The 19,265-nt window shown below is 43.6% G+C and overlaps 1 protein-coding gene across 1 annotated transcript in view; it reads right to left on the bottom strand.

Annotated features, from left to right (window-relative positions):
- The window catches only part of LOC126198757 (myrosinase 1-like), a 125,245-nt gene that overhangs the window by 34,827 nt on the left and 71,153 nt on the right, over window positions 1-19,265 (bottom strand). The window contains exon 7 of the mRNA XM_049935313.1: window positions 14,402-14,549. Coding sequence (XP_049791270.1) covers window positions 14,402-14,549 — 148 coding nt within the window. The remainder of the gene's footprint in view (window positions 1-14,401; window positions 14,550-19,265) is intronic.

The raw sequence follows: 19,265 nt of genomic DNA, 5'->3' as shown, positions 1-19,265 counted from the left end.
TAAATGGATACCCGGACTACGCCAAGTGCCTCAACTAGTTTAAACGTAAAGTATTCGGTAAGTATTTATTATTATATGCTATAAATTGCTGTAATTCAGCTTGATAAATTTTATAAAATTAAATCCCTACTTTATAAATCACCATTACTGTGGAACCGAAGTATTTTTATTCTCTCAAAAGACTACGCAAATAATCGGTGTCGTTGTGTTGACAACCGTGAACCTACTGTCCTGACGTTCTATAAAGTTGTACCCCAAGAAGATTAAAAATTCTTTATTAAGTTTTGTGTAGTTGCTCTGAACAATCAAAGAAATCGCTCATGCACATATTCAACACTGTCAACAAATATCGAACATACAAATATGTGCCAGGTTCAGTAACGGGCGAAATATCTGCCTGTAGTTTCAAATATGTACATGGTAAAAATTTGTCAGTGTTGCTATTATTCAATCCAATAATGGTTAATATGTTTATTCACTGCATGTCTCTGGCGTCAAATCAGTATTACGATTTTATGTTGTGCACAGTGTTTAAAGTTTTGCAAATACGAACCACGCATAGCCATTTGCGTCTAAAGAAAGATGAAATGCGATTTAATTCGATGGAATTGTCCTCCCTTTTTGTAAATCAAAGGTTGATTTCACGCTCTTGGTCTATACAATGTGATCCTTATTAACGCTTAAAATTCCTCGAAGCTATGTAGATGGCACTGAGACAAATAATTTAGTGTAAGACACATGGGGCCGCAAATTTGAGGCAATACCCGAAAGTGGACGACACATTTTGGACATGTGACTTCATCAGATGACTCGCCGCAAATACAGCGATCGGGCTTGTCGATCTTAACCTCGTCGCTAAGTGGACGTGCTACAAATAGCTCCACTAGGCTACTCTGTTTTCTAACATGTCTTGTAAATGTGATCTGTTGTAAACGTAGAAGTAACAAAATTATTGTCCCCGTTATAACCATTCAAAAGCTGTTCTTATTTTGTGTTTCTTTCATTCCGTCCCTTCTGTTTTTATTCTCAGACTATTTAGTAAGGAACATATAGGTCATTTGCTGTGTGCGAAGTAATTCGGAAACCTATACTTATTTACGTGTTAAAAAATTCTGTCTGCCAGACGTAAGACTCGGACCTTAGCTCCAAACCCTAAAGTCGCGCCCGTAAACCGGAGCCACATCGAATATTTGACTTACGTTGGGATGATCAGCTGCGAGAGACCGATAGACTCAACCGCTTGCGGCGAGGTACGTCATGTGGTGACGTCACGTGTTCGACGTGACTTTTGGGGTAATTCCGGACATTTTAGGCTCCATGTGTATTATATTAAATTAACTTATCTCAATGTCATCTACGTCGCTTCGGGGATCTTAAACGCTAATAAGAATCACCCTGGACACAATTGAATGCTTTAGGAGGAGAACCACTCTTTCAACGTAGCCTAAATTTTCACGTACTTAAAGTTTGATTCTGATGTAACATAACAGACATGACCGGCTACCACATGAATTTGCTTGAACTTATCTTTCTATTTACTTTATCAGCGTCCTTCGTATGATCCAAGTTCTCAAATTTTGTTTTTTTGTTTGGAGTTTACCCTCAGAACAAGTATTAGTTACTGGAATTCAGAGTCATCTCTTATTCGCAGTGATGTAGACAGTTTTTTGGTGCGTAACTTCCATGAATTAGTCCCCCAAAGACTGCCAATAGAGCACTGCTCAACTTACTTTTACAGTATCTGTGTGCAGTTTTGACGTTTTGCCCATAAGAATGGAACTGCTCGGCGTACTTCAACTCTGGAGGACGATTCCAGTTGCCACACTGTTTCACTTCTCTACTGTGCTGCACGTGTTACACTTGCCTCAGCAGAAATTCTTCTGCGGAAAACCCAGAACATGGACTCTCTTCTAACAACATGCCACTCTTGTTGCTCAATGGTCTTAGTGTGGCACAACAGGTGTAGCTTACTTTCCGAAATCCCGTCCTAGAGCGCACACACCCCTGTTGAGATTCGAAACATACATCTGGATCACGCGACGGATGGCTAAAAACAGATTTTCTGTCATTGCGCTCTATATAAAATGAAGCCAACAGTCACAGTGTTCACATTTTTGGCTGAAATCAAGCATTCAGTTTAACAACTGCGCGACTCTGGGTATTAATATTAGACATGTAGCATTCAGGGGTGCTCACAGATTTTTAGATCAGCAGGGCAAAACACTTTCCCTACACATATGATTTAGAAATTTTGAGGGCATTGTCCCTGCTCACCATTTTCCCCTATTGGTTTCTAGAGTGCAGTTTTAGTACTTGGTCACTGTAATAAACATGAACAAGCTACCACACGTTCCCAGTTTTTACGTTTTCCCACGATTTACGATATTTTCGATTGGTACCGTCGTAAGTCCATTAAAGCTTTGGTATGGGTAACGTTTCCCACAATTTGCGGTTTTGAGCAGCTACCACAGACTTTAACATCCATTTTAAAATCGTTTAATGTGGAAACTACATCTTGTTCCCGCTCACACACAAACTGTAAGATAACGCGTAACATAAAACTGTACAATTTCTTTCAGAGTCTAAACTCATTTTGGATTTGAAAGGAAATAAAGGTGCTATTTTTAAGGGAACCTTCAAAAGTTTCTGAAGTATTTCGGTACCCGACTCTAGTGTATAGAGCTATATATTTTTTTATTTACCGTATGGTCTTTAGGTAAAATATTGAATATAATACAATAACACATTTAATTTAAAACTAGACGTCTAAATTTTAATATAATCAATTTCATCGTTCGCTGCCATTGGGACACCGTCGAAATCTCCACAGTAGACCCAGTGAAACATTTTGTAACAGTGTGAAGAACGGTTCGCCTGGCTGCCCCACACTCGGAATTTGGAGATGGAGTGTTAGCCCGCCTATGGAGAGAGTCCATGCATCTGCCATGATTAATGCGTATTCTGTTAAGCATTGTCAATTTTCTACGCCACTGGTCAAAGGCAGTGGGTTTCTTTCTTATGCAGGGCAATTTCTCGCAATGTGTAGACCAAGCCTCTGTCCAGCTTCGTTCCCATTTGTCTATTAAGTTGACTGAGACGTGTGTGGTTCCATGGTTGTTTTCATGGATGATTTTCTTGATCGAAGCCAGTTTCTTTCTAGGATAGCCGCAGCTTAATGGGTAGGGAGTTGCGGGTTGCCTTCTGCGAGTTGAAACTTCTTAGTATACCACTGATAATTCTCATTTTGTTCAGATATGCGTCGAGTTTGCGTCTGTGCGTTATAGAGCCATACAGGGGCACCATAATCCTCAGTAGAGTAGACAAGTCCAGGTGCTGAACGGCAAAGAGTTTCAGCAGCGAAGCCCCAGGTTGTTCCACATAGGTTTCTTCCTGTTTCGTATCTTCGCAGCGGTTTTTTCCAGATGCTTCCTGTAGAACAGTGTCCGGCCCAATGTTACGCCTAAATATTTTAAGTGCAGATCATGGTGAAGTAGCCCGTCAGCAAGATAGACCTGGAGCTGTCTATTCGCCGTTCTGTTGCACAGCCGTCTCTATCTTGGTCCGGTAATAAATAAAAACACAGTTTCAACTGATTTGTCCTTTTAAAGGCAAGTCAAGTAATGCACAAAACAAAAGACAAAAAACAACTGATTTCTACTTCGTGCGATTAATTTGTACTAATTTCGCAAGCTTTCCATTAACGAGTTCTTCTACATTCTTAATTTGGCTTTTTACAATTTGAACAAAATTACTCGACTTTTCAGCTGCATTTTATACCATTCGGAATTCGTATCTATTTTTTGCACACTCGTGAAACTTCTTTAAATTGGTGGAATGCATCATAATGACTGCAGTCAGAGCAGATTTAGGGCACATTCGACACAAGCTGAGATGGGCGCCAAAGGCGCCACAACTTTTAACATTTCAGTACAGGACTTAACACAATTAGTAGCGGCAGCTTGGGGCACCAAGCTAAGAAGTGGACCAGAATTGTCCAAGTGCAAGATTTTTATACATTAGTATAATAAGCAGTAACGAAAACTGATGGCCTTGGGTGAGCCAGCCATGACAAAATTCTTCCATTGGTGAACAAGATGTATGAGATAGGCGAAATACCCTCCGACTTCAAGTAGAATATAATACACACATCAAAAAAAGTTTTGCGTCACCCCGGTTCCCAGAACTCATGAAGATAGACGTTGACTGTGGATATCGTATCACAGACACAGTTCCTTAGACTGTTCAGAGATGTTACTAAACGCGCCCAAAGATGTAAACAACCATGCATGAGCAGCGCCTATTAGAGAGCAACGCCACCATGTTGAATAATGCTTTCCGTACAGCCACAGGACGTCGTGATACGACTTAAACTGTGCCCAATAGGCTGCATGATGCGCAACTTCACTCCCGACGCCCAAGGTGAGGTCCATCTTTGCAACCACGACACCTTGCAGTGCTGTACAGATGGGCCCAACAACATGCCGAATGGACCGCTCAGGACTGGCATCCCGTTGTCTTCACCGATGAGGGTCGCATATGCCTACAACCGGACAATCGTCGCCGGCCGAAGTGGCCGCGTGGTTCTGGCGCTGCAGTCTGGAACCGCGAGACCGCTACGGTCGCAGGTTCGAATCCTGCTTCGGGCATGGATCTGTGTGATGTCCTTAGGTTAGTTAGGTTTAACTAGTTCTAAGTTCTAGGGGACTAATGACCTCAGCAGTTGAGTCCCATAGTGCTCAGAGCCATTTGAACCATTTTGACAATCGTCGGGGGCATGTTTGGAGGCAACCCGGTCAGGCTTCTCGCCTTAGACACACCGTCCAGCGAGTGCAGCAAGGTGGAGGTTTCCTGCTGTTTTGGGGTGGCATTAAGAGAGGCCGACGTTCGCTGCTGGTGGTCATGGAAGGCGCCTTAACGGCTGTACGATACGTGAATGCCATCCTCCGATCGATAGTGCAACCATATCGGCAGTATATTAACGAGGCATTCGTCTTCATAGGCGACAATTTGCACCCCCATCGAAAAAATCTTTTGAATGACTTCCTTCAGGATAACGACATCGCTCGACTAGAATGGTCAGTATGTTCTCCAGACATTAACCCTATCGAATATGCCTGGGATAGAATGAAAAGGGCTGTTTATGGACAACGTGACCCCACTCTGAGGGATCTACGCCGAATCGTGTTGAGGAGTGGGACAATCTGGACCAACAGTGCCTTGATGAACTTGTGGATAGTATGCAACGACGAATACAGGCATGCATCAATGCAAGAGGACGTGCTACTGGATATTAGAGGTACGGGCGTGTACAGCAATTTGGACCACCACCTCTGAAGCTCTCACTGTATGGTTGTACGACATGCAAAGTGTGGTTCTCATGAGCAATAAAAAGCGCTGAAATGATGTTTATATTGTTATGATGATGTTCTGTACAGGTCCCGGAACTTTCCGAACCGTGGCGATGCAAAACATTTTTTTTTTTTTTTGTGTATGTAATTCCAATCCCGAAGAAAGCAGGTGTTGACTGGTGATAAATTTCCTGAACTATCAGTTTAATAAGTCACGGTTGCAAAATACGAGCACGAATTCCTTACAGACGAATGGAAAAACTGGTAGATGCCGACCTCGGGGCAGATCAGTTTGGATTTCGTAGAAATGTTGGAACACGCGAGACAGTACTGACCCTACTACTTATCTTACAAGATAAGTTAATGAAAGAGAAACCTACCTTTCTATCATTTGTAGACTTATAGAAAGCTTGTGACAATGTTGACTTTAATACTCTCTTTCATATTCTAAAGATGGCAGACGTAAAATACTGGGAGCGGAAGGTCATGTACGGTTTGTGCAGAAACTAAATGGCAATAATAAGAATTGAGGGGCACGAAAGGGAAGCAGTGATTGAAAAGTGAGTGATACAGGGCTGTAGCCTATCCCCGGTGTTATTCAGTCTGTATATTGAGCAAGCAGTAAACGAATAAAAGAGAAATTAGGAGTAGGAATTAAAAGCCACGGAGAAGAAATATAAACTTTGAGGTTTGGTTCAAAATGGTTCAAATGGCTCTGAGCGCTATGGGACTTAGCTGATGTGGTCATCAGTCCCATAGACCTTAGAACTACTTAAACCTAACTAACCTAAGGACATCACACACATCCACGCCGGAGGCAGGATTCGAACCTGCGACCGTAGCGGTCGCGCGGTTCCAGACTGTAGCGCCTAGATCCGCTCGGCCACGCCGGCCGGCATTTGAGTTTTGCTGACGATATTGTAATTCTGCCAAATGGTTCAAATGGCTCTGAGCACTATAGGACTTAACTTCTAAACTCATCAGTCCCCTAGAACTTAGAACTACTTAAACCTAACTAATCTAAGAACATCACACACATCCATGCCCGAGGCAGGATTAGAACCTGCGACCGTAGCGGTCGCGCGGTTTCAGACTGTAGCGCCTTTAACCGCTTGGCCACCACGGCCGGCTGTGATTCTGTCAGAGGCAGCAAAGGACCTGGAAGAGCAGTTGAACGGAATGGGCAGTGTCTTGAAAGGAGGATATAAGATGAACATCAACAAAAGAAAAACGAGGATAATGGAATGTAGTCGAATTAAGTCGGGCGATGCTGAAGGAATTAGATTAGGAAATGAGACGCTTAAAGTAGTAGATGAGTTTTGCTATTTGTAGACAAGATAACTGATGATGGTCGATGTTGAGAGGATATAAAATGCAGACTGGCTACCGCAAGGAAAGTATTTCTGAAGAAGAGAAATTTGTCAACATCGATTATAGATTTATGTTTCAGGAAGTTCTTTCTGAAAGTATTTGTATGGAGGGTAGCTATGTATGGAAGTGAAACATGGAAGATAAATAGTTTAGACAAAAAGAGAATAGAAGCTTTCGAAATGTGGTGCTACAGAAGAATGCTGAAGTTTATATGGGTAGATCACGCAACTAATGAGGAGATATTTAATAGGATTGGGGAGAAGAGGAGTTTGTGGCGCAGCTTGACTAGAAGAAGGTATCGGTTGGTAGGACATGTTCTGAGGCATCAAGGGATCACCAATTTAGTACTGGAGGGAAACGTGGAGGGTATAAATCGTAGAGGGAGACCAAGAGATGAATAACCTAAGCAGATTCAGATGGATGCAGGATGCAGTAGTTATTCTGAGATGAAGAGGCTTGCACAGGATAGAGTAGCATGGAGAGCTGTATCAAACCAGTCTCTGGACTGAAGACCACAACTACAACAGCGAAAACTGACACGGATAAAAGTATAAAAGAGAAAAGGAGGGAGAATGAGAGTGTCAAATAACGTTTATTTTGTGAGGAAAAATGTTCTCGAGCTGTCCCTGACTGCCATGCGTTGTAAGTGGCCGGTAAAGCTCACACAACTCAGGAAGTCCGTCTTTAACTGCTGTAGAACAATGCTGGATATAATGACAGCCAAAGCAAACGAAATGTTCTCTTTGTGCCATTTACGTCTTTCTTGAAATTATTATCTTTGTTAGGTTGCTATATATGCAGTGACATCTTATACTTTAGGCAGTCACAAATCTCCTTTCTTTCAACGCAATTTCCAGCATCGGAAATACTGACCGCTTGCATCAAAGAACACCAAGCTAGCAGAGGTGATTTCTAGATCTATGTTTCCTCCATCAATACAATCACTGGGATCTTTAAGGAAGTATTTGATTGTCGCGTACCTTGTATGACTTAGATAAATATGTTCTGAGCGTGGTCTAAAGGGATGGGAAAGACGCACAGTGATTTAATAGCCGGGTTAGAAAACTGCTCTGTAAACAACGAAAGCTTCAGCTCAGATTCAAGAGAAGTCAAAACACAACTGACAAACAAAAGCTGAAAGAACTGAAAGTAGCATAAGGAGATGAGTGGGAGTGGTATTCAATGACTTTGAAAGCAAACTTTCGTCACCAGATCTCAGTATAAATCTTAAGAGGTTATCTTCTTACGAAAAATCAATAACCGGTTTGAAATCATTCGTTGATACACTCAGAGGCCATATTGGCAGCCAAACGCGAGAGAGAGGACGCCAACATACTGAATTCGGTCTTCCGAAATTGCATCCTTTCGATTATCGTGCGAACGTTGAATTGGCAGGAATTGAGGTAACCGATCGCGGAATAGAAAAGGAACTTCAATCCCTTAGTAGTGGGAGGACATCAGGACCAGATGAGATACCTATAACATTCAACAAAGATTGTGAGAAATAACGTGCTCCCTTTCTAACAGCAGTTTATCGTAGACCTCAGGAGCAACGAAGGGTACCAAGAGACTGGAAAAGAGCGGTGGACATTTCCGTTTTCAAGGACAGCCGTAAGACGCATGCACACAATTATAGAGAACCGTAGCAAATTCTGAGCCACCCTCAAACAACTAAGCGGATCGAAGACTTCCATCCCAGTCCTCGTCGACCAGCCTCGTATGGCAAAAGAAGACTAGACAGATAAAGCTGAAATTTCACGTTTAAAAACTCATTCACTCAGGAGGATTGTGCAAACATACCATTCCTTGACTGTTGCACATAACGCAATATATGGAGGATAAAGAAATAGACTACTGGCCATTAAAATTGCTACACCAAGAAGAAAAGCAGATGATAAACGGGTATTCATTGGACAGATAAATTATACTAGAACTGACATGTGATTACATTTTCACGCAAGTTGGGTGCATAGATCCTGAGCAATCAGTACCCAGAACAATCAGCTCTGGCCGTAATAACGGCCATGATAAGCCTGGGCATTGAGTCAAACAGAGCTTGGATGGCGTGTACAGGTACAGCTGCCCATGCAGCTTCAACACGATACCCCAGTTCATCAAGAGAAGTGACTGGCGTATTGTGACAAGCCAGCTGCTCGGCCACCACAGACCAGCCGTTTTCAATTGGTGAGAAATCTGGAGAATGTGCTGGCCAGGACAGCAGTCGAACATTTTCTGTATCCAGGACCTGAAACATGCGGTCGTGCATTATCCTGCTGAAATGTAGGGTTTCGCAGGGATCGAATGGAGGGTAGAGCCACGGCTCGTAACACATCTGAAATGTATAGTCCACTGTTCAAAGTGCCGTCAGTGCCAACAAGAGGTGACCGAGACGTGTAACCAATGGCAACCCATACCATAACGCCGTGTGATACGCCAGTATGGCGATGACGAATACACACTTCCAACGTGCGTTCACCGCGATGTCGCCAAACACGAATGCGACTATCATGACGCTGTAAACAGAACCCGGATTCATCCGAAAAGATGACGTTTTGCCATTCGTGCACCCAGGTTCGTCGTTGAGTACACCATCGCAGGTGCTCCTGTCTGTGATGCAGCGTCAAGGGTAACCGCAACCGTGGTCTCCGACCTGATAGTCCATGCTGCTGCAAACGTCGTCGAATTGTTCGTGCAGATGGTTGTTGTCTTGCAAACGTCCCCATCTATTGACTCAGGGATCGAGACGTGGCTGCACGATCCATTACAGCCATGCGGATAAGATGCCTGTCATCTCGACTGCTAGTGATACGAGGCCGTTGGGATCCAGCACGGCGTTCCGTATTACCCTCCTTAACCCACCGATTCCATATTCTGCTAACAGTCATTGGATCTCGACCAACGTGAGCAGCAATGTCGCGATGCGACAAACCGAAATCGCAATAGGCTACAATACGACCTTTATCAAAGTCGGAAACGTGATGGTACGCATTTCTTCTCCTTACACGAGGCATCACAACAACGTTTCACCAGGCAACGCCGGTCAACTGCTGTTTGTGTATGAGAAATCGGTAGGAAACTTTCATGTTGTAGGTGTCGCCACCGGCACCAACCTTGTGTTACTACTCTGAAAAGCTAATCATTTGCATATCGGTTACATTTCGCGTCTGTAGCACGTCATCTTCGTGGTGTAGCAATTTTAATGGCCAGTAGTGCAGGTATCCCTGTTAAAATGCAGCCCAAAAAGTAGAAAACCAGTTACTTAGTTTGCCCTTACCGTGATATGATGAATGGTTGCTTGCTCTAAATGCAGAAAAACGTAAGTTAATGAATGTGAGTAGGCAAAACAATCATGTAGGGTTCGAATACAGTATTAGTGGCAGGCTATTTGACAAAGTACAGACGATTAAATAAGTAGGGTGTAAAGCTGCAAAGCGATATTAAATGGAATGAGCACGTAAGGTCGGTAACAGTGAGGGTGAATTGTCGGCTTCGGTTAACTGGGCCAATTTTAGGAATGAGTAGCTCGCCTTGCAAGGAGATCGCTTACAGTACACTAGTTCGATCCGTTCTCGAGAACTGCTCCAGTATTTGGGATCCCCACAAGGCGCGCTGCTAGATCTGTGACTGGTAGGTTCGGTCAACAGGCGGGTAATATAGAGATGCTTCTTGAACTCAAATGGGAATCTCTGGAGATAAGATGTTCTTTTCGCGAAACGTTGTTGAGAAAATTCTGAGAAGCGTCATTCGCGGCTGACTGCTGAGCGTTTCTATTGCGATCAGCTTCGCGCAAAGATCGAAAAGACGAGATAAGAGAAATTAGTGCTCATAGAGAGATATATAGATAGTCGTTTTTTCCCGTTTCCGTTTGCGAGAGGAACAAGAAAGGGAATGACTAGTATTGTCACTAGGTACCCTCGGCCACGCACCATATGGTGGCTTGTGGAGGGTCTATGTGTGTAGGTGTAGATGTAGACGCAGACGAAGACGTAGACCGCTTACTATATACTAGTTTACGTATATACTAGTTTCGACTGGCAGCTTCATATAATTTTATTACAGCTTATTACTAATGCCCGAAGTTTCTTGACACGTACGTAATCATTCTTTTCCTATGACCCACAATTTGTTCAAAAATTTTAAAATCCCGAGTACTCTGACTATAGAAACGCAAATTTAATTTTGCATTTTCAGTCACACAGGTGCCCTACTTCAAATAAATTTTCAAGAATGGTGCCATCCTATAAATTTTTTCATTAGTCTAGCTCATTTTATAACTCACATTACATATGTCTGTATCATTTCAAATAATGAGATGACTGTAGTTTTTACATTCGACCATGTATATGTTGCACTGTGGGTCGCTCATTGTATTTTGTCGGTTCCTCACACGCAGGGGAGAAAATATTGGGTTGGTATGAAGCACATAGTATTCTGACGATTCCTCAGAAGTGGGTGTGAAATGCTTTACTATATTTTTAAAAGAAATGACATGTGTTTCTACCGACTATTTCCGGGTTTTACATAAAATAACCGGTTATGTTTTCTGACTTTTGATTTAGGCAGCACAGATACTGAAATAATATTCAGGTAAGTAGCATAATATATTAAAAACGTTTATTATAGAGAAAAATCTACCAGTGAGTTAGATATTAACATGCTGTTGCCCCAAAATCTTCGTCATTGATCGAATTTTAGAGCAGAGGACCTACGTATTTTTACTACATACGTATATAATGACACTTTTTATTCAGTTCATAACATTTAGACACAAAGAAATACTCTCTAACACAAGAACATTGGCATCTGCTTCGTAACAATATGACTCCTTAGCTTCAGCCAGCAAATTCACTAATTTAACCCCAAAAATTGAGTTTATAATAACTTTACCTGGGAAATTAAATATTACATCAATTCACATATTTTTCGGTGAAACGAAATGCTTGACAACAGTTCACCATTGTAACAAAGAAACCTTTACCTAAAAAAACTTAGATGAAGTGAACAATAGACCAGAAGTCTTCTGCAAATGGGCGCCGCCACCAGTCATCTGCTAGACATAATGGTTTCTAAGAAACATGCGATCTGTATCACCTCCAGCCCAAGTAATAAACAACCATTAAACAAGGTTTATCCGTTTTTCAAATGTTGCAATTCATTTCTGACATATGAAGTCGCGGACCTGCAACCGTAAGCTAAACAAATTAACATTGTTGTTCTTGTGGTCTTCAGTTCAGAGACTGCTTTGATGCAGCTCTCCATGCTACTCTATCCTGTGCTAGCTTCCTCATCTCCCACTACCTACTGCAACCTGCATCCTTCTGAATCTGCTTAGTGTATTCATCTCTTGGTCTCCCTCTACGATTCTTTCCCTCCACGCTGCCCTCCAATACTAAATTGGTGATCCCTTGATGTCTCAGATCCCTTCTTCTAGTCACGCTGTGCCACAAATTTCTCTTCTCCCCTATTCTAGTCATACCTCCTTATTAGTTATGTGATCTATCCCTCTAATCTTCAGCATTCTTCTGTAGCACCACATTTCAAAAGCTTCTATTCTCTTCTTGTCCAAACTATTTATCTTCCATGTTTCACTTCCATACATGGCTACACTCCATACAAATACTTTCAGAAACGACTTCCTCACACTTAAATCTATACACGATGTTATCAAATTTCTCTTCTTCAGAAACGCTTTCCTTGCCATTGCCAGTCTACATTTTATATACTCTCCACTTCGACCATCATCAGTTATTTTGCTGCCCAAATGGCCAAACTCCTTTCCTACTTTAAGCGTCTCATTCCCTAATCTAATTCCTTCAGCATCGCCCGACTTAATTCGACTACATTCCATTATCCTCGTTTTGCTTTTGTTGATGTTCATCTTATATCCTCCTTTCAAGACACTGTCCATTCCATTCAACTGCTCTTCTAGGTCCTTTGCTCTCTTTGATAGAATTGCAATGTCATCGGCGAACCTCAAAGTTCTTATTTCTTCTCCATGGATTTTAATACCTATTCCGAATTTTTCTTTTGTTTCCTTTACTGCTTGCTCAATATACAGATTGAATAACATCTGGCCCGCATCTCGTGGTCGTGCGGTAGCGTTCTCGCTTCCCACGCCCGGGTTCCCGGGATCGATTCCCGGCGGGGTCAGGGATTTTCTCTGCCTCGTGATGGCTGGGTGTTGTGTGCTGTCCTTAGGTTAGTTAGGTTTAAGTAGTTCTAAGTTCTAGGGGACTTATGACCACAGCAGTTGAGTCCCATAGTGCTCAGAGCTATTTGAACTATTTGAATAACATCTGGGATAGGCTACAACCCTGTCTCACTCCCTTTCCAACCACTGCTTCCCTCCCTCGACTCTTATAACTGCCTTCTGGTTTCTGTATAAACTGTAAATAGCCTTTCGCTCCCTGTATTTTACCCATGACACCTTCAGATTTCGAAAGAGAGTATTCCAGTCAACATTGCCAAAATCTTTCTCTAAGTCTACAAATGCTACAAACGTAGGTTTGCCTTCCCTTAATCTATCTTCTAAGATAAGTCGTAGGGTCAGTATTGCCTCACGTGTTCCAATATTTTTACAGAATCCAACAGTCCGGAACCGCGCGATTGCTACAGTCGCAGGTTCGAATCCTGCCTCGGGCATGGATGTGTGTGATGTCCTTAGGTTAGTTAGGTTTAAGTAGTTCTAAGTTCTAGGGGACTGATGACCACAGATGTTAAGTCCCATAGTGCTCAGAGCCATTTGAACAGAATCCAAACTGATCTTCCTCGAGGTCGGATTATACCAGTTTTTCCATTCGTCTGTAAAGAATTCGCGTTAGTATTTTGCAGCCGTGACTTATTAAACTGATAGTTCGGTTATTTTCACATCTGTTAACAGTTGCCGCTAGAGAACTGATAGAGGTACTCAAGGTACCCTCCGCCACACACCGTCAGGTGGCTTGCGGAGTTTGGATGTAGATGTAGATGCTTTCTTTGGGATTGGAATTATTATATTCTTCTTGAAGTCTGAGGGTATTTCGCCTGTCTCTTACATCTTGCTCACCAGATGGTAGAGTTTTGTCAGGACTGGCTCTCCCAAGGCTGTTAGTAGTTCTAATGGAATGTTGTCTGCTCCTGGGGCCTTGTTTCGACTTAGGTCTTTCAATGGTCTGTCAAACTTCTCACGCAGTATCGTATCTCCTATTTCATCTTCATCTGCATCCTGTTCCATTTCCATAATATTTTTCTCAAGTACATCGCCCTTGTAAAGACCTTCTATATACTCCTTCCACTTTCTGCTTTCCCTTCTTTGCTTAGAACTGTGTTTCCATCTGAGCTCTTGATATTCATACAAGTGGTTCTCTTTTCTCCAAAGGTCTCTTTAATTTTCCTGTAGGCAGTATCTATCTTACACCTAGTGATATATGCCTCTACATCCATACATTTGTCCTCTAGCCATCCCTGCTTAGCCATTTTGCACTTCCTGTCGATCTCATTTTTGAGACGTTTGTATTTCTTTTTGATTAAGTTTAGATTTTAACAAAAGATTTTAATTAAGATTCGTATCAATATGTCCAGGGGAGTTGAGGATTTAAGAATCTACTTGCCGGGAATTGCTTTTACGCCAAAACTGAGAAATATATGCTGGTCTCGAAGTTGTTACGGTTATTGAAAGTAGCAGAAGGCCTGAAGGAACTCACCCTTGATGTATTCAACCTGCGCTGAGGTGAAATACGGCAGCCTGGAGAAGGGCCGACCCTCAGCAGCGCTGTTCTCATCGATGCGCGTCCGCATCACTTCAGGGTAGTCGCCCTCCTGCGAGTAGATGGGGTGCGCGAACCAGCCGAGCTGCAGTGAATAACAACATTTGTTCGTCACACGACAGGCCACAACACACGCAAATTTGTTCTCAGTTACTGCATTGTGATTTGTACGATACATTCAACACTGCTCACAGTTACAAATATAGGGTGTTTCAAAGTCTCTGGGGAACGACTTTTTTTGGAGACAAAATGTTCTTTGTCACTTCCCGACAGCGTTAGGTGTCTTCTGTTTTGGGTTATGCCCCTGAGGGGCGGCTGGTTGGCGGCCCGCTGCAGCGCGCGTATGCCTTACACGTTGCCTATCATACAGTCAAAATATTGAAATGTGTGTGAAATCTTATGGGACTTAACTGCTAAGGTCATCAGTCCCTAAGCTTACACACTACTTAAACTAAATTATCCTAAGCACAAACACACACACCCATGCCCGAGGGAGGACGCGAACCTCCGCCTGGATCAGCCGCACAGTCCACGACTTATTATACAGTCATCAGCTGTGTCTACAGGGTCCGGTAAAATAACCTCCCGTATTTGGAGAGGTCGCAGTGTGACCTGTGGTGGGGATACAGAGGATGAGGTTGTATCGATCTATAGCGGTTTATATGACGTTTCCAGCAGCCGCAACGCATTGTCTAGGTGAGCATCGCGTGTTTGTTAAGGAGGAGTATATTCATAATGCTGATTCTGTTATTACTATTCAGCGAGCATTTCGCATTCGGTTCGAGCTCGGCCGAAATAATTCTCTTCTTGACAGAAAAACTGTTCCAGTTTGAGTCGATATTGCAGTGCCTGTGTCATTCCGAATTACACGATGCAAAGTTCCTTCTGGCATGCATGCATGCATATAGGAACAGACACTGCAGCAACTACAGCCATTATGAAATACTTTAAATGTACTCGCACATGCGAATATTGACAACCATCAGTTGTATAATAGAATGACAATGAAAAATTTGTGCCGGTCCGTGAGTCGAACCCAGATTACCCGCTTATCGCGAGCGGTCGCCTTGCCATTTGCCTCTCAGAGCAGCAGACTCACGTCGAGTTTCAAATTTCCATATGTCGTCAAGTATCTGTGTACATTCTGTGCCCGTACATCCATTATGTATATTCCCATACAGGGGAGACATTTTACTTGAAAGTCTTTTGCTCGGTGTTGGCGGATAAACACGATATTGCAGTGCCTGTTGAGCCGTGGTAAAAATTGCTGTTTTGAAGAGCGCGCCGCAGCGCGATGTGTGAAACAGTCGCCCTCCGTTTCTGGCGGTGGCGCCGCAGTGGCAATCGCAGCTTTGGTGTCTCCCTCTGGCGGGAAAGGGGAAAGGTTGCCTGTTCACGTGCATTTAAGGGACGCTATGAGTTCGCCAGTTGGTCAGTCTCGGTGAGTCTGGAGTCAGTCTGGGGTCAGTCTCTCGCCCGAATTTGTGGCGCAGTGAGGGAACTCAACAAGTGGTCGCCCGGTCGGGGGCTTAGTTCCTGCATCTGAGTCTGCGTGTTAGGCCGCCAGTCTGCTCGAGTTGCTCACGCAACTGTCATTGGCAGTTGGATCGATCGGTTGGTCGGTCGCGCACTGAGACACAAGATGACTTCTCCGCCTTGAGCGTCGGCGCATGTGAGGCCGCCACGTGAGTCCAGTAGGCCGCGCCGTATAGCGAGGGGTAGTGACTTCGCGGTCGACACGAGAGCAACTGGAGTCAACCCACGACATCGGTCTGGTCGGTGCGAGCTGCGACGCCATGAGGCGCGCCTTCCTGCGTTCGTGGAAGCGGCTGGCAGCGGACGGTTCGGGAGAGCGTTTTGGGGGTGCTGCGCCAGGTCTTCGCCATAAATCGCAGTTTATTAGAAGTTAAGTGATTGGTGATATGTTGTTTCATTTACTTGTTAAATTCTAGTTGTTTTCTTGGTGGGGTCACCAGCCGCTTTGTTTTGGGGTCGTCCCACCATTCTTCTCCGTTTGCCCACCCGCAGGAAGGTGGTTATTTATGAATTTGGTGGTCCGTTTCTCCCTTGTGGAGTAGGGGCGGTTAGAGCAACCTGCGGTTCGGGTTGTTCGGTAATCGCCCTATCAGTCTGTCGTACGTTAATAGCTGCCACTGTCATGTTTGTCGGATTCGGTGTGTTAACGAATTTATTGCTTGAAGTGTAACGGCCTAATTCCTGAAATATGTTTTTATCTTGCCTATCATCTTGAGAGGCGGCATATGTGTACTGTAGAGCATGTTTGGCCAACCTTGTATAGTTTTATGTAAGATTGCATTTCATGGGCTTTTATTTAAGTGGTCATTTTAGTATATAAAGTTGCCACCCTTCCACCGTAAGATTTTTCTTAGAAGTTAAAATCAAGTTGCAACTTCTGGTGGCAAGTAAATCTTTTCATTTTAGTGTTTTGTACCATTTCCATCCCTCCTACGGGGTGCATAGTTTGTGTGCTTGTGTGAATTGTTAAAACTTTTATTTTAAGGTAATCTTGTGTGTTGCAGATTTGCACCTGTGTAGTCTTTCAGAGGTTGCTGTGAGCGGTCGTGACTACGGCAATGTCAAAGGGGAGGGGCAAGGTTCTCAGCCCGAAAGCTCATACACTCAAAACTTTGTTTCTACCTGCCTCTGAATAAATTGTAACTTGATATTTAGAGGGTGCTTTCTGATTATAATTTTAAATCTGTTTCTAAAAAGAAAAAAGGCTTTTAGGAATAAAATTCCCATTTGTTAAAATCAATTTCATTTTGATATCATCAGTTACTCCCTGGCAACTACTTCCACGCTCACGTAGTGTGATTAAATGTGTTAATGTTCTTGATAAATCGCTAGTAAATAAAGTAAATTCTTAAGGAAAAGTTTTGAAAGTAAATTCACGGTTCACCTGCGTTATTCCGAATTGCATGTCCGAAGGAACTTTGAATCGTAATTCGGAAAAACAAAGGCACTGCAATATCGTATTTATCCGTCAGCACCGAGCAAGCCACTTTCAGGTAAAGTGTTCCCCCCCTGTACAGGAATATACACTACTAGCCATTAAAATCGCTACACCAAGAAGAAATACGAATGATAAACGGGTATTGATTTGACAAATAAATTATACTAGAACTCACATATGATTACATTTTCACGCAATTTGGGTGAATAGATCCTGAGACATAAGTACCCAGAACAATCACCTCTGGCCGTAATAAAGACCTTGATACGCCTGTGTATTGAGTCAAACAGAGCTTGGATGGCGTGTACAGGTACAGCTGCCCATGCAGCTTCAACACGATACCACAGTTCATCTAGAGTAGTGACTGGCGTATAGTGACAAGCCAGTTGCTCGGCCACCATTGACCAGGCGTTTTCAATTAGTGAGAGGTCTGGAGAATGTGCTGGCCAGGGCAGCAGTTGAACATTTTCTGTATCCAGAGAGGCCCGTACAGAACCTGCAACATGCGGTCGTGCATTATCCTGCTGAAATGTAGGGTTTCGCAGGGATCGAATGAAGGGTAGAGCCACGGGTCGTAACACATCTGAAATGTAACGTCCACTGTTCAAAGTGCCGTCAATGCGAACAAGAGATGACCGAGACGTGTAACCAATGGCAACCCATACCATCACGCCGGGTGATACGCCAGTATGGCGATGACGAATAAACGCTTCCAATGTGCGTTTACCGCGATGACGCCAAACACGGATGCGACCATCATGATGCTGTAAACAGAACCTGGATTCATCCGAAAAAATGACGTTTTGCCATTCGTGCACCCAGGTTCGTCGGTGAGCACACCATCGCAGGCGCTCCTGCCTATGCTGCAGCGTCAAGGGTAACCGCAACCGTGGTCTCCGAGCTGATTGTCCATGCTGCAGCAAACTTCGTCGAACAGTTCGTGCAAATGGTTGTTGTCTTGCAAACGCCCCCATCTGTTGACTCAGGGATCGACACGTGACTGCACGATCCGTTACAGCCATGCGGGTAAGATGCCTGTCATCTCGACTGCTAGTGATACGAGGCCGTTGGGATCCAGCACGGCGTTCCGTATTACTCTCCTGAACCCACCGATTCCATATTCTGCCAACAGTCATTGGATCTCGACCAACGCGAGCAGAAATGTCGCGATATGATAAACCGCAATCGCGATAGGCTACAATCCGACCTTTATCAAAGTCGGAAACATGATGGCATGCAATCTCCTCCTTAGACGAGGCATCACAAGAATGTTTCACCAGGCAACGCCGGTCAACTGCTGTTGGTGTATGAGAAATCGGTTGGAAACTTTCCTCATGTCAGCACGTTGTAGGTGTCGCCACCGCACCAACCTTGTGTGAATGCTCTGAAAAGCTAATCATTTGCATATCACAGCATCTTCTTCGTGTCGGTTAAATTTCGCGTCTGTAGCACGTCAATTTTAATGGCCAGTAGTGTACATATTGGATATACGAGTACAGGATGTAGACACATGACTGAAGACAAATGGAAGTTTCGGTCTCGCCGTGAGTCGTGCTCGGATAGCCAAATGCTAAAGCCACCGCTCGCGATAAGCGGGAAATCCGGGTTCGAGTCCTGGTCCGGCATTAATTTTCATTGTCGTCATTCCATTATACAGCCGAAGGTTGTACACATTCGTAACTGCGAATACTGCTAATTTATTTAGAGCACGAGGTTCTATAGTAAAAGGAAAATCTACTGGCCGACTTCGGACTGTAACTGTGGTGTCACTGCCAGACACCACACTTGCTAGGTGGTAGCTTAAATCGGCCGCGGTCCATTAGTACA

This window comes from Schistocerca nitens, chromosome 8 (assembly GCF_023898315.1).
Source record: "Schistocerca nitens isolate TAMUIC-IGC-003100 chromosome 8, iqSchNite1.1, whole genome shotgun sequence".
NCBI lineage: Eukaryota > Metazoa > Arthropoda > Insecta > Orthoptera > Acrididae > Schistocerca > Schistocerca nitens.
The sequence above is the reverse complement of the archived record's forward strand: the minus strand, read 5'-3'. Positions and strand labels throughout refer to the sequence as shown.